At 47.1% G+C, this 23748-nt stretch overlaps 1 protein-coding gene across 1 annotated transcript in view; it reads right to left on the bottom strand.

The window, feature by feature from the left end:
* Positions 1-3396: 3396 nt before the first annotated feature.
* LOC138357990 (uncharacterized) overlaps positions 3397-23748 on the bottom strand; it is a 34288-nt gene continuing 13936 nt past the window's right edge. Inside the window, exons 2-4 of the mRNA XM_069315342.1 lie at positions 19140-19288; positions 5007-5415; positions 3397-4932 (exon numbers count right to left, since the gene is read on the bottom strand). Coding sequence (XP_069171443.1) covers positions 3397-4932; positions 5007-5415; positions 19140-19288 — 2094 coding nt within the window. The remainder of the gene's footprint in view (positions 4933-5006; positions 5416-19139; positions 19289-23748) is intronic.

Below are 23748 nucleotides of genomic sequence, written 5' to 3'. Positions count from 1 at the left end.
CTGGTGTCCGTTGTTTGCCTCCCACCACCTAACCGCAATACTTCTAGTTCATGTTGTCTCTGTCTTTCTTTTTCTTCTCTCTCTCGCTGTTTCTCTTCCCTTTCTCGGTCTTCTCTTTCTCGCTTCTCTTCTCTTTCTCGCTCTTCTCTTTCTCGTTTCTCTTTTCTTTCTCGTTCTTCTCTTTCTCGTTTCTCTTCTCTTTCTCGTTCTTCTCTTTCTCTCTCTCGTTCTTCTCTTTCTCGTTTCTCTTCTCTTTCTCGTTCTTCTCTTCTTTCTTCTCTTTCCAGTTCTAAACGCCTCATCGCCAATTCTTTCTCTTTTAATTCTCGTTCCATTTCTAATTTCTTCCATTCTATCTCACGATTTATCTCTAAGGCACGCATTTTGACTGTAAGAAAGCTAATATTCAGCTCACCTGCATCACTGTCAATGTCACTGCCTTTATCTTCCTTTTCAGTGGAAGCTACTTCCTCACTTTCTTTTGTACTTGGTGCCTCGCCTTCCTGTTTCTCCTCTGCCTTCAAATGCCGGTGAACCTTGGACAAGATCTCCACACGGGAATCACTGGCACGGATCTTGATCTCCAGGTAGGCACTCACCAGTACGAGTTCCGGTTTGCTCAGATATTTCAATCTGGCAAGACAGTCCTCTCTGTTCAGAAAAGCCTGCACATCGTCCAGATCATCGATGGTAGCTTTTTCTGCCATTGTCACAGATGGAACACTTAACTAGCACTTAACACACCGCTTTCACGTTAGCACTTAACGCACCGAGCACTGTTCTACGCCAATATTGCACTTTATCGCACCAAACACTGCACTTGCCAATATTGCACGTAATTACTTCGGGCACCGCACTACACAATATTGCACTGAATCACAGCGAACACTTCGCTCTACAATATTGCACTGAATCACGCCGAGCACCGCACTACACAATATTGCACTTAATCACTTAATCACAGCGAGCACCGCACTGCACAATATCACACTTAGTCACTCTGAGCACCGCACAGGACGTATAACGTCCCAATCGTCACACACAGGGGGAATTATTTACAGGGATTACGCCACTTCACCACCCCTGTCAAACATACTTAACAAGGGGACGGATCCCGCTGGGGATGCCAATTATGTTACAGCCCTCTCGGAACGCAACTGGGTTCTTACTCTGTTGTTGTTAGAGGAAGGGTATCCGGCCCCAAGCCAGTAGTGGCTTTCAAGGGATGTGATCCGTAACGCAAGTAAATTAAAAGGGGAAGGGTAAGAAAGGCAAAAACTTAATATTATAATTAACACCGTCACCAATAAATATATATAAGAAGATTACACAGGGGGAGGGGTATAAACACTTATTTACACTGTCGTCTTCTTCTGAAGACCCTGGATCTTCTCGGTGCCAAGTTCTCGGTGCTCTCGTGGCCTCTCGACGAATCCTTCGAAAAGCTGAGTCTACGCCGGCCACAGGCCAGCCAAAATACAGTTCCACTGGGGGCACCGCTGTGGAGGCCGTCAACCACAAGTCCAGCAGACTGCTGGCAGGTTCCGGATCAGCAACGCTGGTCAGGCCACTCCACGAGCGATACTAGGGTAGCGCCTTAGTCAGGAGCCTCGTGTGATACCACAGATCACTCTCCTGTCCACAATACCCCAGTGGTCAATCGTCTCCACCAGTCAGTCCCGGGTACGACAATCCTTCAACTGCCACTTCACTGGCAGGGTAACACCACAGTGTTCCTCCGGGAGGCGACTCACAGCTGCTGCAGCAAAGCACTTGGTGTGGGGACGGCTGCCTTGGGTAGACTGACTCAACTTCCCTTACAGCAGTCCCAGGTCGACTCTGTAAGCAGACACGTCATCAATAACAGGGACACACTAAAGCACCTCACTTACAGGCTCAGACACAAACGCCCACCTATCCACTCCATAGATGGCGTTGTCGTCTGAGCACCACCTCACCAGAGGTCAGCAGCGGCTGTGTTGAGAGCTGAACAGGACTGGAAACTGGCCCTCGTGGCCAGTACACCTCGTCCTCACCAGGTGTCGTCGTCCATTTGGAGGGGGTTTCGGGAGCTGACCCATAGATGGCGCGGTCGTCACTGCTCCGTGCTCGGACGTCGGGCTCGGGTCCGTAACAGCGACTTCGACGAGTGTGGTCCTTCCGTTGACGGTGGGGTGGCTCCGGATGTGGTGCACACTACGGTGGTGGCGGAGGTACACTTGCCTGAGGATGCCGGTGCCGGCGTTTCGGCCTCCCCTCCTGGTCTGGTGTCCGAGGGTCCTGCTTCAGGTGCGTCGCCTGCGTGGGGTGGCTCCGGTTCTTCGTGGGGGGTGGTTCCCCCTGCTGTGGTTGGTGGTGAGCGGGGTGGCCTGGTGATGGTGTTGAGAAAGGATGCTCGCTCTGAGAGTACTGTGGCCACAGTACCTCGTTACCCGTTTCCTCGGCAGCGGTCTTGCCGCCTCTTCCGTCTCCAGCAGTCTCTTCTGTGTCTCCTGCGGTATCCATGGAGGTGCTACAGTCTCGTCGTCCGGCCCCTGCTCCTATGTGTGCGCCGGCGTGGCAGTCTCGGCGGCCCTCGTCCGCTTCTCCAGTGTCGTCTGCTTCGAGGGCCGCCTCTCCAGTGTCGTCTGCTTCCTCGATGGGCGTGGATGGCGCTCCTCGGCCTCGTTATGCGACTTGTGTCAGTGACCTCGGGCGTTGGCCGATGCCGCCCGATATCGATGTTCCTGAGTTTATGATACCCCCTCGGGAGAGGGGGATCAAAAACCCTACCGACCTTGAAGATTTGGTCTGGGAGGCTTACAAGGCGAAGTATCCTTCCGCTGTTTTCCCGGAGAAGTACATTTCTCACGCTGTTCCTCGCAAATGATTTCTGTGTTTCCTGTTGTGTGCGGTGAGGATGGGGTGTGTGTGTGTGTGTGTGTGAGTGGGTGGGGTGGGTTTTGTTTCCCGGTTCCTGCGTGCTCCGGTGTATGTTGTAGGTTTTCTTTGTATGGCTGGTGGGTGGGTGTGCGGTTCCTGTGTATTTGTGTGTTCGGTTGTGGATGTCGTATGCGCTTGTGTATGTCATATTGTGTGCCCTTCAGGCTGTTGGCGAGTGCTCTTTGTTCGGTTGTGCCATTTTGTTTTGCCTTCCGTTTGTTATGGCGTGCTTTACCTGTTGTACGTGTTTGTTCTTTATGTTTTGTTTGGTATGTATTGTGATTGTACTGTTATGTTCCCTGTTGAGCCTTTGATGTATGTTTTGTTTCATGACGGTTTTGTTTTGTGATGTTACTGTGCTTGCTTGTTTGCCATTGTATTCTACTTTGTGCCTTGTTGTATGCTGTATTTTTCTATGCCTTTATCATGTTTGTGGTTTATTGTGAAATGCTGTCGGCCCTTCTGGCCGGTGGTCTATTGTTTTCTTTTGTTCTGTTCTGTATTCTGTGTTGTTTTTATTGTATTTAAGTTGCATGTAAAAAAAACAATTCTCTCTTGGTTCAGGAGCCCGTTGATCTCCTGGCTCATTGTTTGGGCGTCCTGACTGTCGTTACTGTCGTCAGACTCATTGTGGACTCTCCTGAATGTGTATTGCCTGTTCTGGGGCCTTTGGGAGAGAGGGCTGTCCCAGAAGTCACGGTCGTCGCTGGCGCCGGCCCCCGAAACAGCCCCCTGAACTGTGGCTGTCTGGGGGTCGGCCCTGGTAGTGGATGTCTTGGCATTACCAGGGCCGGCCCTCAGGGGTGTATAGCAGGCACCAGCCCTTAAGGGCTTGTTGGTGGCCTCTGTTCCTGGGCTCGTGTCGCTGGTGCCGACCCCCAGAACAGTCCCCTGTACTATGGCTGTCTGGGAGTCGTCGCTGGGGTCGGCCCTGGTAGTCGATGTCTTGGCATTGCCAGAGCTGGCCCTCAGGGGTGCATTGCAGGCACCAGCCCTACAGGGCTTGCTGGTGGAGTCGGTTCCTGGGCGAGTGCCGCTGGCGCCGACCCCCGAGCCAGTCTCCGGAACTGTGGCTGTCTGGGAGTCGTCGCTGGGGTCGGCCCTGGTGGTAGATGTCTTGGCACTGCCAGGGCCTGCCCTCAGGGGTGTATTGCAGGCACCAGCCCGCAAGTGCTTGTTGGTAGAGCCAGTCCTAGGGCTAGTGTCGCTGGAGCCGACCCCGTGGCTTGCGTCGCTGGTGCCGACCCCTAGATCCGCAGGCGTCGAGCTATACCTCAGTTGGAGAGCGCTTGCTAATCTGGGCTTACTGGCCAGGTCGCTGGAGCCGATCCCAGGAGCTGATGTGATTAAGTCGCTGAATCCGACCCCAGATGTAAAACTGTAGAACGGCGTCCTGGATGGAGTCGTCCATGATGTCCATATACCAGGGTCGTCCTCGGGGCTGGCATCGTTGGTGATGGTTGTCACATCAGGGACCAGTTCCACATTGCTGGCCCCCGGGTTCGTCCTGCCGAAGGTGGTCCCAACAGGGGTCCCTCTCGAGGCCGCCTCGCCAAGGGCGACCTTGGGGCGTCTGGTAGCGTCATGGGCCGGCCTCGTAGCGCCGGCCTCCTTCCCGTCGTCTCTCGAGTCGACCCCACCCGGAGCCAGCCTCCCAAGACTGACCCCAGGGTGGGGGAGTGTGGTCCTCCTCGAGGCCGCCTCGCCAAGGGCGACCTCGGTACAGTCGTCGTCGTCTGGTGTGTCCTGGGCCTGCTTCACTGCGTTGACTCCCTCGTCCTCGTCGACCCCACCCGGAGCCAGCCTCCCAAGACTGACCCCAGGGTGGGGGAGTATGGTCCTCCTCGAGGCCGCCTCGCCAAGGGCGACCCCAATGTTGCTAGTAGAGTCACGGGGTAGCCTCACCTCGCGCGTCGACCCCACCCTGAGCCAGCCGCACAGGACTGACCCCAGGGCGGGGGAGTATGGTCCTCCTCGAGGCCGCCTCGCCAAGGGCGACCTCGGTGTTGTCTGTAGAATGGGTCAGTCTCACAGCGCTGACCCCCGCGTCTCTGCCTCTAGCGTCGACCCCACTCCGAGCCAACCTCCCCAGAGTGGGGGAGTATGGTCCTCCTTGAGGCCGCCTCGCCAAGGGCGACCTCGTGGCCAGCGGTCGTCGTCATCCATGCGGTCGATTCGTCCAGGTCGATCACCAGACAGTCATCGTCACTGGAGTCGTCTTCTTCCACTTTCACATCGCTGGGGCAGGCAGTCGTCCTCGAGTCGTGGTCCATCTTGAATACTGAGGCCGACTCACCAAGGTCGACCTCGGGTCCCGCCGTCGTCCCTGGAGCATCATTCAGGCGGCCGGTGTGGTGTGGGTAATGTGGGTTTTGCCTATGGGCAGCGACCTGGGTTGCTGCCTGCAGGGTTTGGTCCTCCTCCACCCACGGGACCGTCAGCCTCGAGGGCCGTCGTGGATCCATCACAAGGGACAGAAGCACGAGGCCGTGGCTGGGGCAGAGACAGACATTGATTGTGTTGCCCCATTAAACTCCGTAAAAACGGGCGTGCGGACGACAACACAATCAATGTGAACATAGGCTATGTTCGTCCTCCAGCACCTGGCTCAAGGCACATTGATCTTAGCCAAAAGGCCGAGAAGCGATAGGAGGCATGGTTGCATGGTTTCCTTCATGAATAGTGAATATGTAACTGGCGGCGAAGTGGTAAACAGACTCGTGTGGCGTTTCACGAATTCGCTCCTGGCCAGGGAGTATAGGGCTCAACTCTAATACAAAAGCCTCCGTTTGTCATGTGTCTTAAGGTAGCTACAGCTTTTGAAAAGGACAATAACGAATTAGAAGTGCAAGGGGCCTGTTATCGCCAACGCTCCTCAAATAATATAAATAGGAGACGTTTTCTCTCTGATACCATAACAGAAAACAAAAAGCACTATTACGCGCCAACTATTACATTTTTGTATATATATCACGACTTTTTTTTCACATCTAACACTTTGGTTGATATATTGTTTTCACAAACCTGAGGCGAGGCGGGGCTGGGTGGAGTGAGGCGAGGCGAGGCGGGGCTGGGTGGAGTGAGGCGAGGCGGGGCTGGGTGGAGTGAGGCGAGGCGAGGCGGGGCTGGGTGGAGTGAGGCGAGGCGAGGCTGGGTGGAGTGAGGCGAGGCGAGGCTGGGTGGAGTGAGGCGAGGCGGGGCTGGGTGGAGTGAGGCGAGGCGAGGCGGGGCTGGGTGGAGTGAGGCGAGGCGAGGCGGGGCTGGGTGGAGCGAGGCGAGACGAGACGAGACGCCATGCCATGTGCCATGCCATTCAATGCCATGCCATGCGATGCAATGACATGCGATACGATGCAATGCGATGCGATGCAATGACATGCGATACGATGCAATGACATGCGATACGATGCAATGACATGCGATACGATGCCATGCGAGGCGAGGCGATGCATCATCTAACATAACGTCATTCCCTGGAAAACGACTCTATTGTTGAATGAACAACAAAGTTAAGATATAATAAGATGTAAGTAATTCGAGAAGTCTGAGTACTGTAGGTACTATAGCAAATTCATTGCTTAATATATGTGAATGTGTGCGGAATCCATCGATCGCTTTTATCAAGTATAGAAATACTCACTCATTGTTGGTGTTTAGGGAGGTAAATGAAGTATTGCAAAGCTAATTATGAAACTAACTTATATACGTCGGTGGTGTTTAAAGAGGTGAATGAATCATTTGAAATCTATTTAGGAAACTAGCATTGAAAACAATAAACAAAGAGTTTTGCTGTTATTACGCTCTATACACAGGTTATATATAAGTATCTGCATGTTTTGTTCACCATAACGAACCACTAAGTTGGTATTGGGAGTCGAAAAACAACGAGGAGTGACCACCACACACCAGCCAGCCACTCGTTGCCACTCCCTCAACAATGCCTCACTCGCCAACTTTTTCCTCCCACCATCCTTTTTTTATATAATTCACTATATACGGACGTTACATATATAAGTATTATTACGGTGCCCTCTCCTATATTTTTCCATTTGCCTGCTTTATGAGTCATATCAGCCTTCTCTATTGATTCTCTGAGATTGATTGATGAAGATTAAGCCACCCAAGAGGTGGCACGGGCATGAATAGCCCGTAAGTGGTGGCCCTTTTGAGCCATTACCAGTATCAAAAGATGATACTGGAGATCTGTGGAGGCGCAACTGCACCCTGCGTGACGGGAGATGTCTCCCGGACCAAATGGTGACCAAATGGTCATTCTTCTCTGAGATACAGGGAGTCTGTTGATATATGCGGCGACTAGATCGTCGCCAGATAAGTGAGAAATTTGCATTATAAGTTTGTAGGTAAGGGGAAAGTGGCGCCCTGATACAAATGAAATGGTACCCCTTACCTGTTGTTGTTGTTTAAGATTCGCTACTCAGAACGATATGTTCCAGTAGCACGGGCTATGGTGAGCCCCTAAGTGGAGGCTCTTTAAAGCCATTATCTGTACCAGTGGCTGATACTAGAGATGTGGCGATGGATGGGGGTCTTCATGTTGGTTTTCAGCCTGGAGGGCTGGCTATACCAGTTATGGAGCTGGTGGGGTTAGTGTAGACCTCTAGGTTTTCCGTTTTTTCTTTGCCTGCGACTTTGGCTGAGCAGTGCTGTCGTTAGAGTTTGGTGACGTGGCCTCCATGAGGAAGTCTTGAACCGTGTATGTATCGTATTTGTGATGCGGCGGTGGAGCTCCTACTATGATTTCCTCGTCTGAGGAGTCCGTAACCTCCCGTAACCTCCGTAGTGGGCGTTTTTGTCTTTCGCCTCGCAGCCTTAGGTAGGTTTAGGTGTCGTTGATTGGTGGTTGTAGCTATTTCAGGAGCGCTGGTGGTGCTGTTATCGTTTGTAGACAGCACGTCTGCTAGCGCGGCTGCTGAGATAGTGATGGTAGGAGTGTTGGGAGCAGGAGAAGGAATTACCTCTGTTTGTGTCGCCCGGGTCATGGGCGGTTCTGGAGTCGGTGTTGAAGTTGACCACTTGGTCGTCCTGGTGGTAGTCTCCGGAGTGGTAGAGGAGGCAGTGAGATTTACGCTAGTGGCTATGATGGGGGCCAGGCCATTGTCTATGTATAATGCGTTTAGTTCACTGACAAAGCGCTGGTTGTCTGGTCCTGCAAGCCTTTCCGCCAGTTTAAGAAGACCAGGGATAATGCCGGCACGTGATGCAGGGGACTGTGAAGGAGCCTGTGGGACCTTGGGGACCTTGGGTCCCCAATGAGAAGGCTGTGTCGCCTGCTGGGAGGAGCCACATGTTGGTAGGACCAGAAAGTCTTCTGGTCGACTAGTGAGAGCTAAGGTGGTGGGTTGAACGCTTGGGGCTCTGGTCGAGGAGGTAGACGAGTTGTTTCTTTTGGCTTCAACCTGGGCCAAAGCATCAACTTGATGCTTTCCTGTCTGCGGGGGCAGCGGTAGGAAATTGCAGGGTGATTGCCCTCACAGAGCAAGCAGTGATGGACTGTTGCCTTGCATATGGAGTAGTGATGGTCCAGTGCGAACAGGCTGCACCTCTGGACAGGGTGCTGACACTTGTTGGTCGGGTGGGAGAGCTCTTAGCACTTAAAGCACTGCTGGATCTCATGGTATCGTTCCTTTTTTATTTGGTGGGGTGGTATTTTTAGGCCGAAGCAGTAGAATCCTTGTGTGGCAGCCTGGGTGGCCGCAGCTATGGTGGTGAACGTAATCTTCATTGATGTTTTGTCGGTGTTGCAGAACTCTAGGTTGAATACCGACAGGTTTGGATTTTCGTCCTCAATATTGTTTATGATATGATGTTGAGGTCGCTCAGCGATCCACCGGCTGGTCCTGCTGGTAAAAACGGTTCTTCCGGCCAGGAACTGACGTGGGAAGTGAGGATGCAGGTAGTGCTCTTTGCGAAGAATGGCATCGTTAGTGAGGAGTTTTTCTAGCTCCTCTTCACATGAAAAGTAGAGCACGATATCTTCACCTTCCTGACTAATGTCAGCGGGTTTGAGGCCAATTACGTCCTTCAGGACCTTTAAAGTATTGCTTCTTCCGATAGCATGACCGTCAAGTGGAGTAGCTCTGACCTTAAAAACAATATATTCTCTGTGTGTGTTCAATATTGTGTGTGTGTGTATTCTTTCAATATATTCTGTGTGTGTGTGTTCTATTCAATATATTCTCTATGTGTGTTCAATATTCTCTGCGCACAGTTTTTCGTTTGTTTCTCCTGGTTATTGTGACCTTAAAAGTACTGGAATCTTCTTCATCCTCCATCAAAGTCACTGATTCACAAGTTCATAACTTTCTAGAGCGCCCCAAGACGCACCCTTCCTCGTCCACGGCTGGATCACGATTGTGTTGTCGATTGATTGATTGATGAAGATTAAGCCACCCAAAAGGTGGCGCGGGCATGAATAGCCCGTAAGTGGTGGCCCTTTTAAGCCATTACCAGTATCAAGAGCTGATACTGGAGATCTGTAGAGGTGCGAATGCACCCTGCATGACGGGAGATGTCTCCCTTATGAATGTGTTAAGATGAAGATGAAGCAATCCAAAAGGTGGCACGGCCATAAATAGCCCGTAAGTGGTGGCTATTTTAAGCCATTACCAGTATCAAGAGCTGATACTGGAGATCTGTGGAGGTGCGAATGCACCCTGCATGACGGGAGATGTCTCCCTTGTGAATGTGTTAAGATGAAGATGAAGCCACCCAAAAGGTGGCACGGGCATGAATAGCTCGTAAGTGGTGGCCCTTTTGAGCCATCACCAATATCAAGAGATGATACTGGAGATCTGTGGAGGTGCAACTGCACCCAGCGTGACGGGAGATGTCTCCCAGACCAAACGGTGACCAGATGGTCTGATTGTGTTGTCGATGTTGTATGTGAGGTAGCTTTGAAACACATAGACAAAAATCACGATGATCCAAGAGGATTAACAATATGTTAAGCGAATGACAATGGTGGACAGCTGTAACACACACTTATGAATTATGCAATAATATATACAAATTCTTCCTTCACTTATGATAGATGAAAGTCTACTTGCAAGGAATAAATTTACATAAGATTAAGAGTAGGATTCAAATATATGTGGTAATACGGTGTTGATGTCAGTCAAAAACATAGGGAGTGTAAATTATGAAGTATGTCGCACGCCTACACCTCAGATCATTATGTATTAGTATAAAATTATTGATAACTACAGAAATAAGGAAATAAGTAGTGTACCATATGTGACGGAGTTCCCCCCCTTGTAATTCTCCCATGCCTGCAGTAAGAGTCATGTCTACTTTTCCCAAGCGTTCTCTACGTTGCAGGCTACAATTTGATATATGGGAGAGAGTGAAGTGTTCTCGGAGAGCCGAGAAATTTGTGAAATAGTAATGTTTTGGCCTGTGGTTTAGGCCCTTTAGGGAGCCAAGATGGCGCTGGCCTCTCTGATCTCCCGCCAAAACCGTGTGACGTCAGTGGCACCGGATTGGTCACCGACAGCAATGTGGCACCGGGAGCCAATGAAAACTTCCCGTAGTAAAAGTGACGTCACGAAGGAAGGGGGTCCAGTCCGCGCGCCAGGCTGGCGCCATCAGTCAGACTCGACACGTCATAGAGGTCGGACGTGCGACGAGTGGTCCTGTCTGTCGGACAGCTGTTTCCCACTACCGTGGATTTACGCGTCACCTGAATTCCGCCAGTACTCTGAGAAGTCTTCCCTAGTTCATGTGTTGAACCAGAAGAGGGAATTGACGGTTATTTGAGCAACAAGTGCTCCAGTCAGGTACTGTGCCAGTAGCAGTGAAGCCGTGCAGTGACGTATATTGACGTCTGTGGCAATTCACCAGTTTGTGACAGCGTAGTGGCTGACAGAGCCACTGGGTAGCTGAGGAAGAGAGGACTATTTGGGGAAACCGAACGACTGTAGCTGAGACGTAGGCGACAGCCGTTGCTGGGAGAAGACGACGGCCAGGAGACCGACTCCAACCTTCAAGAAGTCAAGGAGGAGGACGGACCTGCAGTGAGGAGGCACGGAGACGACGCGCTAAACGGTGGGACGACGAGAGGCTCTGGTAGGACACGACGACGTGTAGTGTGGGGGCGTTCCCGACACGAGGACCAGGAGCTACATCTCGACTCTCATCGGAGGATAGGGTGAAGTAGGTGGTTCTAGTTCCCTCCCCATTCCCCTTTGGTTAGCTATATTATTTGGCTATATTATCTAGCCTGAAGATTTTATATGTCGTGAGCAAGTCTCACCTATGTCACGGTAAAGCACCAGTGTGCTAGACAGTACTATCAAGAGTACTTGTAGTATTCATGTTGATTATTGGTGTGTACAGGCACCAGGAACCAGTGATAAATTTACTGTGTTGTGTATATCTTTCTATAGATTTTGATATGAACATATAGTGGTGAATTATATATAATATTATGCCAGTATTTGGAGGTTAGGCTATGTGCCCAGAAACTATTTATTTTCCATGTATTGATGATTGATTTATATACTATATATATGTCTATGTTCATTCAGTGAATAATCATTTGTGAGTACAGTGAATTATTGCGTTATCGCCCACGAGAGAAAGTACTGAAAACTCCCGTGTTAATATTTCATAATATATTGTTGGATAAATAACAGTGTAAGACCATTACAGTGAATCATTGTAGAATTGATTGTAGAAAAGACTGTTTGAGCCTGAGTACAGTGTAACTAAGTAATTCGGTTTATTTGTGCCAATATCGAGTGTGCGAGTTTCTAGTAATATTGGAAAATTTAAAGGAACAGCGCGCGTGAATCTAGAAAACAAGCAAAGTTCGCGCGGAGAGGCCATTGCAATCAGCTGTTCTTGACACTTGATGAGGAGGGGAGAGTGTTGCCCTCTAGCGGTCGCATAATATCCGTGGGAATTACCGGCCGAGTCAGGATCAGTTGATTTATCGATTATTGTGTGGCCTTGTGACATCTTTCATACATTTTAAGTAAAATACAAAACTATCTTAGTGTTTTTATCATCCCCTCCATTGATCTTGTGGCTATATGATACCTGTAAGCATAGAGTGATAACAATAAGTACCTGCCTGATTCCTGATCTTTGAGTGTGACCTTGCCAAGGCTACCACTGAATACACCAGTCCACTGAGGGTGTTACTGGCCACCTTAAACACCAGTTGGCGATCTTGTGTTTAACCGTAGAGCCCTATTGTTGGGGAGGGCACACGACAGTCGAGGTGATCGAGTCGTGTTCTCACTCTTTCTTAATAAGAGGCCGTTAAGATTGACTGGGAGACTCTCCTGGCGTGCAGTGGCGCCGTGAGGATCGAGGGAAGACCCGCAGGGCTACGGTGAGTTACCTTGAGCATAACTATTGCTCACCCCAGAGTAAGGGTAGAGAATAATAGAGAGGTGGAATACCCCAACATTGGCGACCTCGCCAGGATTAGGATCGGAGTAAAGGTTGCAGTTGTACTTGGCAGTGGTGTTAGAGATCAGGTGAAGGTTATCACTCGTAGCACAAGATGGAGGATGATAAAGTAGCGAGGTTTATTGATTCTAGAGACGAACAGGTGCTGGAAGAGTGCACCAAGGCACAGTTACAGGCTATAGCGAATCATTTTGGCATAAAGCTGAAATCTGCCAGAGTTGGTGAAAGAAGACTACAGATAATGGCTCAGCTCAAGGCTCGAGACGAAGCTTTGGGGGAGGAACGGCCCCAAACACCTGCCAGTGAGGGTGAACACCTGAGTATTGGTGGAAGCAGCAGGGGATCCAGCGGCAGCAGGCACAGCATTAAGCTGGAAATAATGAAGCTGCAGCTAGAGGCACAGCAGCGCAAGGAAGAGCGAGAAGCGCAGCAGCGCAAAGAAGAGCGAGAAGCAGAAGCGCAGCTGAGGAGAGAAGAGGCACAACAGCGCAAAGAAGAGCGAGAAGCACAGCAGCGCAAAGAAGAGCGAGAAGCACAGCAGCGCAAAGAAGAGCGAGAAGCAGAAGCGCAGCTGAGGAGAGAAGAGGCACAACAGCGCAAAGAAGAGCAAGAGCGAGAAGCACAGCTGCGCCGGGAAGAGCAAGAGCGAGAAGCACAGCTGCGCCGGGAAGAGCAAGAACGAGAAGCACAGCTACGCCGGGAAGAACGAGAGCAAGAAGTTAGGCTGAGACAAATGGAAATAGAAGCCAACCAGGAGGTGGAGCTGAAGCGAGCTGAACTGGGACTAGGTGCCCCTGCCCCGCCACAGGAAGACCGACGAGTGAGGGAACGAGACCTGCCGGTCTTTGTGCCTAGTGAAGCCGAAAGTTTCTTCGATCACTTTGAGAGAGTTGCTGCTATGAAGAGGTGGCCGAGGGCGGAGTGGGCGGAGTTGGTCCAAGGAAGGCTCACAGGGGAAGCTCGCCAAGCCTTCACCATGCTCGACTTCCAAGAATGCACTAACTACGATGCGGTAAAACGAGCTGTGCTCCGTTCCTTTAAGCTCACGCCAGAGTGTTACAGAAAGAGGTTTAGAGAATGTACCCGGTTGCCAGGAAAATCGTATGCGGAGACGGCGAGGGACATAGAAAGAAAGCTCCTTAAGTGGCTGGACTCTGAAGAAGCAAGGTCGGTCGAAGAGGTCAAGGAACTAATGGCCATGGAAAAGTTTATGTCCGTGCTCTCTCCTGAGATCAGGATGAGGGTAAAGGAGGCGGACATAAAGGACCTGAGGGCCGCAGCCGACCGGGCCGACATGTTAGAAGAAGCCCTACGCCCACGCCGAGAGGGACAGAACCGACCACCCGCATACGTCGGAAACGATCGGAGTTATAGAAGGACGGATGGATGGAGGACAGGAACGAGTTCTCCCAAGTCCCATTTCTCAAGTTGGAACACCCGAGGAACAAAAGGTGTTGTAGAGCCGATAGGGGAGAACCAAGCTGAGAGCTCGGGAACTGTTACTGCAGGGAAAGAAACGACAAGTGAGGCGGGAAAGACACAGGGTGTGACAGTCTCTGGAGGCAGTGCTAAGGCGAGCGGTGGCGGATGGTCTCCGCCGAGGGGCCGCTGCTACAACTGCGGAATACCCGGACACGTCGCGCGGGAATGCAGACGCCCTAAGCAGCGGGGACACGTTGCCTTAGTGATGTTCGAGCACCAGAGAGCCGAGGGAGTGCGGGATGAACCCGTGCTGAACGGGGAGAAGAAAGTTCACCCATTCATGTGTCAAGGAACCGTAAGGATGGGGGTCGCAGACCCCATCCCCGTGAAGATGCTAAGAGACACCGGGGCTGACTTTACCCTGGTAAGTGAAACCCTGTTCCCCGAAGGTTACAAGAGCACCAGTGTGGGGGTGGCAAGTGTGACCACTGTGGGAGGCCCAGTGAGGATGCCCCTACACCAGGTAACTTTAAATTCCGAATATGGCTGCCAGACCCTAGAGGTGGGAGTCTGTACATCAATGCCCAAGATGGAGGCACAGGTCATCTTGGGGAATGACGCGTGTGGAGGATATGTCCTCCCGCATCTCGTGAAAGGCGAAGAGTACATAGAACAACACGAGGAGACAGGCGAAGATTTGAACGTCTGTGGGGACGAGAAGGGAATCGCACCGGTGGCGATCCCAGTTTGTACTGATACGCCGAGACAACGCGAAGAACCAGGAGGTTGTGGATCTGATGGGGCTGAGGAGTCGATTGACAGCCTGGGAACAGATCACCTCTGCGTAGGACCCAGAGGACGAGTGGAGGGCGAGAGTAGCCCGAATGGTGAGTTGCAGGTGACACTCACCGGTTCTCCAGGGGTAAACCGCGCTCGTCTCGGAGAGTTACAGCAGGAGGAGTTCCCCGAATTGGTTAGTAAGGCCGAAGGAGGACGTGTGGGTCCTGAGAAGGCTTACTTTCCATTTATATATATTATATATGCCATGCTATTTATGATGAAGGAACGATGGACACCAGGAGCGACCGTGGGAACGGTGAATAAATATGTCCAGAAGTTCAAAGAACGTCTCACTAGAGCGAAGAAACTGGCTAGGAAACTCCTGGAGAAGGCGCAACGTAAGATGTCGGAGTGGTACGAGAGGAGAGCTGCGCAGAGGGATTTTCAGGCCGGATCCAAAGTAATGGTTGTGCTGCCAAGTAAAGGTAGAGTGACCAGGTCGCGGTTCAAGAGACCATACCGAGTGCTGCGACGGTTGGGTCCAGTGTCGTACGAGATTGGGAAGCCGGATGGACCCCGGAAGAAACAGGTGTGTCACGCAGGCCGCCTGAGACATTTCTTCACTGTGGAAGGTAGAGCCGCCAAGCAGGACGGAACGGATACCCGAGAAACCCAGCGGAAGATGGGTCTGAGTGTACCGAGGGACCGAGAACTCCCGGAGGAGGAAAGTAAGTGGTCCAGGGCGGACGGCACCAGTCTCACCCGCACTGAGAGTCTGACAAGGATCAAGGTCAAGCACATCAAGGGGAAGGACGAAGTAGTAGCGGATGCCCTATCCCGCATCCACTAACCAGACATGACTCTTATTTTAAGGGGAGGGGTATGTGACGGAGTTCCCCCCCTTGTAATTCTCCCATGCCTGCAGTAAGAGTCATGTCTACTTTTCCCAAGCGTTCTCTACGTTGCAGGCTACAATTTGATATATGGGAGAGAGTGAAGTGTTCTCGGAGAGCCGAGAAATTTGTGAAATAGTAATGTTTTGGCCTGTGGTTTAGGCCCTTTAGGGAGCCAAGATGGCGCTGGCCTCTCTGATCTCCCGCCAAAACCGTGTGACGTCAGTGGCACCGGATTGGTCACCGACAGCAATGTGGCACCGGGAGCCAATGAAAACTTCCCGTAGTAAAAGTGACGTCACGAAGGAAGGGGGTCCAGTCCGCGCGCCGGGCTGGCGCCATCAGTCAGACTCGACACGTCATAGAGGTCGGACGTGCGACGAGTGGTCCTGTCTGTCGGACAGCTGTTTCCCACTACCGTGGATTTACGCGTCACCTGAATTCCGCCAGTACTCTGAGAAGTCTTCCCTAGTTCATGTGTTGAACCAGAAGAGGGAATTGACGGTTATTTGAGCAACAAGTGCTCCAGTCAGGTACTGTGCCAGTAGCAGTGAAGCCGTGCAGTGACGTATATTGACGTCTGTGGCAATTCACCAGTTTGTGACAGCGTAGTGGCTGACAGAGCCACTGGGTAGCTGAGGAAGAGAGGACTATTTGGGGAAACCGAACGACTGTAGCTGAGACGTAGGCGACAGCCGTTGCTGGGAGAAGACGACGGCCAGGAGACCGACTCCAACCTTCAAGAAGTCAAGGAGGAGGACGGACCTGCAGTGAGGAGGCACGGAGACGACGCGCTAAACGGTGGGACGACGAGAGGCTCTGGTAGGACACGACGACGTGTAGTGTGGGGGCGTTCCCGACACGAGGACCAGGAGCTACATCTCGACTCTCATCGGAGGATAGGGTGAAGTAGGTGGTTCTAGTTCCCTCCCCATTCCCCTTTGGTTAGCTATATTATTTGGCTATATTATCTAGCCTGAAGATTTTATATGTCGTGAGCAAGTCTCACCTATGTCACGGTAAAGCACCAGTGTGCTAGACAGTACTATCAAGAGTACTTGTAGTATTCATGTTGATTATTGGTGTGTACAGGCACCAGGAACCAGTGATAAATTTACTGTGTTGTGTATATCTTTCTATAGATTTTGATATGAACATATAGTGGTGAATTATATATAATATTATGCCAGTATTTGGAGGTTAGGCTATGTGCCCAGAAACTATTTATTTTCCATGTATTGATGATTGATTTATATACTATATATATGTCTATGTTCATTCAGTGAATAATCATTTGTGAGTACAGTGAATTATTGCGTTATCGCCCACGAGAGAAAGTACTGAAAACTCCCGTGTTAATATTTCATAATATATTGTTGGATAAATAACAGTGTAAGACCATTACAGTGAATCATTGTAGAATTGATTGTAGAAAAGACTGTTTGAGCCTGAGTACAGTGTAACTAAGTAATTCGGTTTATTTGTGCCAATATCGAGTGTGCGAGTTTCTAGTAATATTGGAAAATTTAAAGGAACAGCGCGCGTGAATCTAGAAAACAAGCAAAGTTCGCGCGGAGAGGCCATTGCAATCAGCTGTTCTTGACACTTGATGAGGAGGGGAGAGTGTTGCCCTCTAGCGGTCGCATAATATCCGTGGGAATTACCGGCCGAGTCAGGATCAGTTGATTTATCGATTATTGTGTGGCCTTGTGACATCTTTCATACATTTTAAGTAAAATACAAAACTATCTTAGTGTTTTTATCATCCCCTCCATTGATCTTGTGGCTATATGATACCTGTAAGCATAGAGTGATAACAATAAGTACCTGCCTGATTCCTGATCTTTGAGTGTGACCTTGCCAAGGCTACCACTGAATACACCAGTCCACTGAGGGTGTTACTGGCCACCTTAAACACCAGTTGGCGATCTTGTGTTTAACCGTAGAGCCCTATTGTTGGGGAGGGCACACGACAGTCGAGGTGATCGAGTCGTGTTCTCACTCTTTCTTAATAAGAGGCCGTTAAGATTGACTGGGAGACTCTCCTGGCGTGCAGTGGCGCCGTGAGGATCGAGGGAAGACCCGCAGGGCTACGGTGAGTTACCTTGAGCATAACTATTGCTCACCCCAGAGTAAGGGTAGAGAATAATAGAGAGGTGGAATACCCCAACACATATCATATTGTTTGGATGTGTGATAATGGTATAAGACAGAATACTCAGAAGCTGCAAGCATTTTGCCCCAAGAGTGTAACACTTATATCTTGTGTTTACTACATTATCCTGCAATGTTAAATATGATGCTTGTACTGTGATTTGTGGATTTGTACTCGCTAAATTTGTGCGTCCCCTTGAAGGACATGAAGTAGAGGAGGGGGTAGAGAAATAGCTTAAGCTACTCTATTCCTTTGAGATGTATTTTTATTGTCTCAGTATACGTACTTGAACTTGATCCAGCTAATACACCTTGGAGTTCAGCCTGCGTTTAAGAATCATTGTCAGCAAAACAGCATCCAATAACAGGATCTACAGTGCCGAGATCAGTGCACTTCCGAATCAAGACTCCACATCCTGCCTTTCGATCCCTAGATACTGCCCCCATCACAATATACATGTAGCGTGTTTTCTGTAGGTAATTTTCTATTTATGCAATCATATGTTGCCCTCAGCTCTCCTATCTCATACATACTTGTTTTCTCTTGCAGGGGGAATAAATACGACTTCTACGTTACAATCTTCCCATGGTGGTGTGAATTGCCTCATAGGCCAAGAAATACAATTTGGAATAACATCATACTTTATTACATTAGAACATAAGGTACAAATATATGCTCTCTTATTATAATGTAACGTACATTGTTCATTACTTCCCATCTTTTGAATTGAGAGGATTAATTCATTAGCTCACCCACTTTTCAGTAATCTAACGACAGAAGCTATATTTATCTCTGAAATTATATCCCCAATACTCTTCAGACTCAATTCCATCCTTATTATCTCAATCATAGCATTTCTTGGTCATTCTAATGGCTTTACTTTGTATCTTCTCCAACTTGCTCAGTCTATCGTTACCAAAACAAGAAATGACATGTGCAGCATGTCATTTCACAGTACTCAAGTATATCATGCATAGCATAGGGACTCCTACTCATGAACAAATCCACAAGGGCCGTGACGAGAATTCGAACCTGCGTCTGAGAGCATCCCAGACGCTGCCTTAATCGACTGAGCTACGACATGGTTAAAAGAATTGCAACCAGAAATTCTACTGAATTTACTTGTAACATGCAGCCTCTCAGAGACACAAACCAGGGTTTGTACACAATTCCCCCATGCACTCGAGCTATGTCAATTGGCCGTTCTACCTGAAATAGCTAATGATGAATACCATTTAGTAAAAGAAAAATAAATTGGTTGATATAAATAATAAAACACAGAAAGATTCATTATGGGAAGAAGGGCTTCAATGAAAAGCAGCAGCCAGTTCAAATTCATTTCAAGAAATTAGTAAATGTGTTATCTCTGCATTAATTTTGATGCTTTCACATACTAAAACTGAAAGAGCATTGTTCTCGATGAACTATATAAAATCCAAATTCAGAAATAAAAAGTAATAAAAACTGGTAAATGCCACTTTGATGGCCAAATTAATTTTATCCAGATGTGAGAATAATGCTGCTCCTACCAACTCATCTCCAAGGAGTTGAATGACACTGCAACAATCGCAGCATATGAAATAGTCATGGACGTGTCTGTTAAACCACCTGCCCTTTCTAGAGTTCCAGGCCCATCTGGTGATGAAGAAGAAAGTAAAGAGGATTCTTTATTATTTGCCTAATATAGAAATATCAGAGATGAATTATTAGTTTTTATTACTTAATTAAATTCCAGTGTTATTATTGATATGTTCATAAACTATGCTTTAGGACCAGTAATATGTCATATATTTTTATATTATATATATATATATATATATATATATATATATATATATATATATATATATATATATATATATATATATATATATATATATATATATATATATATACATATAAAAATATATGTGGTAATACGGTGTTGATGTCAGTCAAAAACATAGGGAGTGTAAATTATGAAGTATGTCGCACGCCTACACCTCACATCACCGCCTACGCCATCTGAGGAGCTGGAGGAACTCGACAACCTATGATAACCATCTTTGTAACCCATATGTAACTCCTTTTTTGTAACAAAGTTCATATAAAGTAAATATATATGTGTACATACAAAAGAATGGGGGTGGTAGGAGAAGATAATATTAGTGTTCAGTGAGAAACCACAAGGTCTCCTCTGAATACTTTTTATTTTATTCTCCGAGGCTATGGGTCCCCACATTGGCACCAGAGGTGGTACCCTCACAAACTAAAAAAAAAAAAAATATATATACCTGTATATATGTTGTACCTAGTAGCCAGAACACAGTACTGGGCCTACTATGCAAGGCCCGATTTGCCTAATAAACCAAGTTTTCATGAATTAATTGTTTTTCGACTACCTAACCTACCTAACCTAACCTAACCTAACTTTTTCGGCTACCTAACCTAACCTAACCTATAGAGATAGGTTAGGTTAGGTTAGGTAGGGTAGGTTAGGTTCGGTCATATATCTACGTTAAATTTAACTCAAATAAAAAAAAATTGACCTCATACATAATGAAATGGGTAGCTTTATCATTTCATAAGAAAAAAATTAGAGAAAATATATTAATTCAGGAAAATTTGGCTTATTAAGCAAATCGGGCCTTGCATAGTAGGCTGAGAAGTGCGTTCTGGCTACTAGGTACGACATATATATATATATATATATATATATATATATATATATATATATATATATATATGTATATATATATATGTCGTACCTAATAGCCAGAACGCACTTCTCAGCCTACTATTCAAGGCCCGATTTGCCTAATAAGCCAAGTTTTCATGAATTAATGTTTTTTCGTCTACCTAACCTACCTAACCTAACCTAACCTAGCTTTTTTTGGCTACCTAACCTAACCTTACCTATAAATATAGGTTAGGTTAGGTTAGGTAGGGTTGGTTAGGTTCGGTCATATATCTACGTTAATTTTAACTCCAATAAAAAAAAATTGACCTCATACATAGAGAAAAGGGTTGCTTTATCATTTCATAAGAAAAAAACTCTAGTAAATATATTAATTCAGGAAAACTTGGCTTATTAGGCAAATCGGGCCTTGAATAGTAGGCTGAGAAGAGAGTTCTGGCTACTAGGTACGACATATATATATATATATATATATATATATATATATATATATATATATATATATATATATATATATATATATATATATATATATATATATATATATATGTCGTACCTAGTAGCCAGAACGCACTTCTCAGCCTACTATGCTAGGCCCGATTTGCCTAATAAGCCAAGTTTTCATGAATTAATTGTTTTTCGACTACCTAACCTACCTAACCTAACCTAACCTAACTTTTTCGGCTACCTAACCTAACCTAACCTATAAAGATAGGTTAGGTTAGGTTAGGTAGGGTTGGTTAGGTTCGGTCATATATCTACGTTAATTTTAACTCTAATAAAAAAAAATACACCTGATACATAATGAAATGGGTAGCTTTATCATTTTATAAGAAAAAATTTAGAGAAAATATATAAATTCAGGAAAACTTGGCTTAATAGGCAAATCGGGCCTTGCATAGTAGGCTGAGAAGTGCGTTCTGGCTACTAGGTACGACATATATATATATATATGTCGAACCTAGTAGCCAGAACGTCATACTCGGCCTACTATGCCGGCCCCGATTTGCCTAATAAGCCAAGTTTTCCTGAATTAATATATTTCCTCTAATTTTTTTCTTATGAAATGATAAAGCTACCCATTTCATTATGTATGAGGTCAATTTTTTTTTATTTGAGTTAAATTTAACGTAGATATATAACCGAACATAACCAACCCTACCTAACCTAACCTAACCTATCTCTATAGGTTAGGTTAGGTTAGGTAGCCGAAAAAGTTAGGTTAGGTTAGGTTAGGTAGGTTAGGTAGTCGAAAAAACATTAATTCATGAAAACTTGGCTTATTAGGCAAATCGGGCCTTGCTTAGTAGGCTGAGATGTGCGTTCTGGCTACTAGGTACGACATATATATATATATATATATATATATATATATATATATATATATATATATATATATATATATATATATATATATATATATATATATATATATATATATATATATATATATACATATATATATATATATATACATATATATATATATACATATATATATATATATATATATATATATATATATATATATATATATATATATATATATATATATATATGAATGAAAACTCACACCCCAGAAGTGACTCTAACCCATACTCCCAGAAGCAACGCAACTGGTAACTACAGGGCGCCTTAATCCGCTTGACCATCACGGCCGTCAAAAGGAAGTGATAGCCGAGGCTATTTGAGCCACTTCCCCGACGGCAACTCGGATGGTAATCTTGGGCATAGCATTTCACCAAATCACCTCATTCTTTGGGGCACACGTGAGGAACACAAATGCGAACAAGCCTGAATGGTCCCCAGGACTATATGCGAATGAAAACTCACACCCCAGAAGTGACTCGAACCCATACTCCCAGAAGCAACGCAACTGGTAACTACAGGGCGCCTTAATCCGCTTGACCATCACGGCCGTCAAAAGGAAGTGATAGCCGAGGCTATTTGAGCCACTTCCCCGACGGCAACTCGGATGGTAATCTTGGGCATAGCATTTCACCAAATCACCTCATTCTTTGGGGCACACGTGAGGAACACAAATGCGAACAAGCCTGAATGGTCCCCAGGACTATATGCGAATGAAAACTCACACCCCAGAAGTGACTCGAACCCATACTCCCAGAAGCAACGCAACTGGTAACTACAGGGCGCCTTAATCCGCTTGACCATCACGGCCGTCAAAAGGAAGTGATAGCCGAGGCTATTTGAGCCACTTCCCCGACGGCAACTCGGATGGTAATCTTGGGCATAGCATTTCACCAAATCACCTCATTCTTTGGGGCACACGTGAGGAACACAAATGCGAACAAGCCTGAATGGTCCCCAGGACTATATGCGAATGAAAAAGTTTTCATTCGCATATAGTCCTGGGGACCATTCAGGCTTGTTCGCATATATATATATATATATATATATATATATATATATATATATATATATATATATATATATATATATATATATATATATATATATATATATATATATATGACATTCTCAGACCACGGAGAAAAAATTGAAAAAGGAACTTCCTTAAGTACTTTCGTATATTAATACATCTTCAGAAGGAGTGGTTTTACAGAGAGAGAGAGACAGAGAAGATTAAGCCACCCAAAAGGTGGCTTGGGCATGGATAGCCCATAAGTGGTGGCCCTTTTGAGCCATTTTCAGTATCAATAGATGATACTGGAGATCTGTGGAGGTGCGACTGCACCCTGCGTGACGGGAGATGTCTCCCGTGGTTTTACAGAGTGATTGACTGATTGATAAAGATTAAGCCACCCAAGAGGTGGCACGGGCATGAATAGCCCGTAATTGGTACAATTTTTTTTCAGTATTCTGAGGTAGCATTTAACCATCAAGCTGTTATCGCGGGGGAGGATACTGCTTCACAGTCTTTATGAAGGTGTCCAGCTGCTGGACACCTTTGTTGACCAGGAGAGTGGCTGTGTTGATGGCTTCAGGGTGGCCACTGCATGATTCAGGAACTCTTAAAGCTCTTCTAAGGTCATTGGTTGCTTCACATTCCAGAAGATAGGGAAGTAGTGGCTTATCTGTGACAGTTTGGCAGAAGATGCACTCTCTCTGTCGGGGTTCACCAATCTCTCAGTTGCATCTGTAACCTAGACGTAGTCTATATAACCTAACTGCTATTTCCCTGTGGATTCCTTTTGGGATATTTAACCTTTCTAATTTGGTTGCCTGAAGATACCATGTTGCTGATGGTGAACCTTCAGCTATTCTCTGGTGCAGGTAGGCTTTGTTGAGATGTGAGAGTTTTTTGGTGATGATGTTTTTTATGTTCTCTAGGCTGGGTTGAATTGTTTTATGTATCACTGGATGACGAGTTCCAAATTTAGCAATTTCATCAGCTTTCTCATTTAATGGGATTCCAACATGGGATGGGATCCAGTTTAAGGTTATGTTGAGTCCTTTGCCTTTAGCGACTGCTCCAAGAT

Source organism: Procambarus clarkii, chromosome 7, assembly GCF_040958095.1.
Source record: "Procambarus clarkii isolate CNS0578487 chromosome 7, FALCON_Pclarkii_2.0, whole genome shotgun sequence".
Classification (NCBI taxonomy): domain Eukaryota; kingdom Metazoa; phylum Arthropoda; class Malacostraca; order Decapoda; family Cambaridae; genus Procambarus; species Procambarus clarkii.
This window is presented reverse-complemented; position numbering and strand designations above follow the sequence as displayed.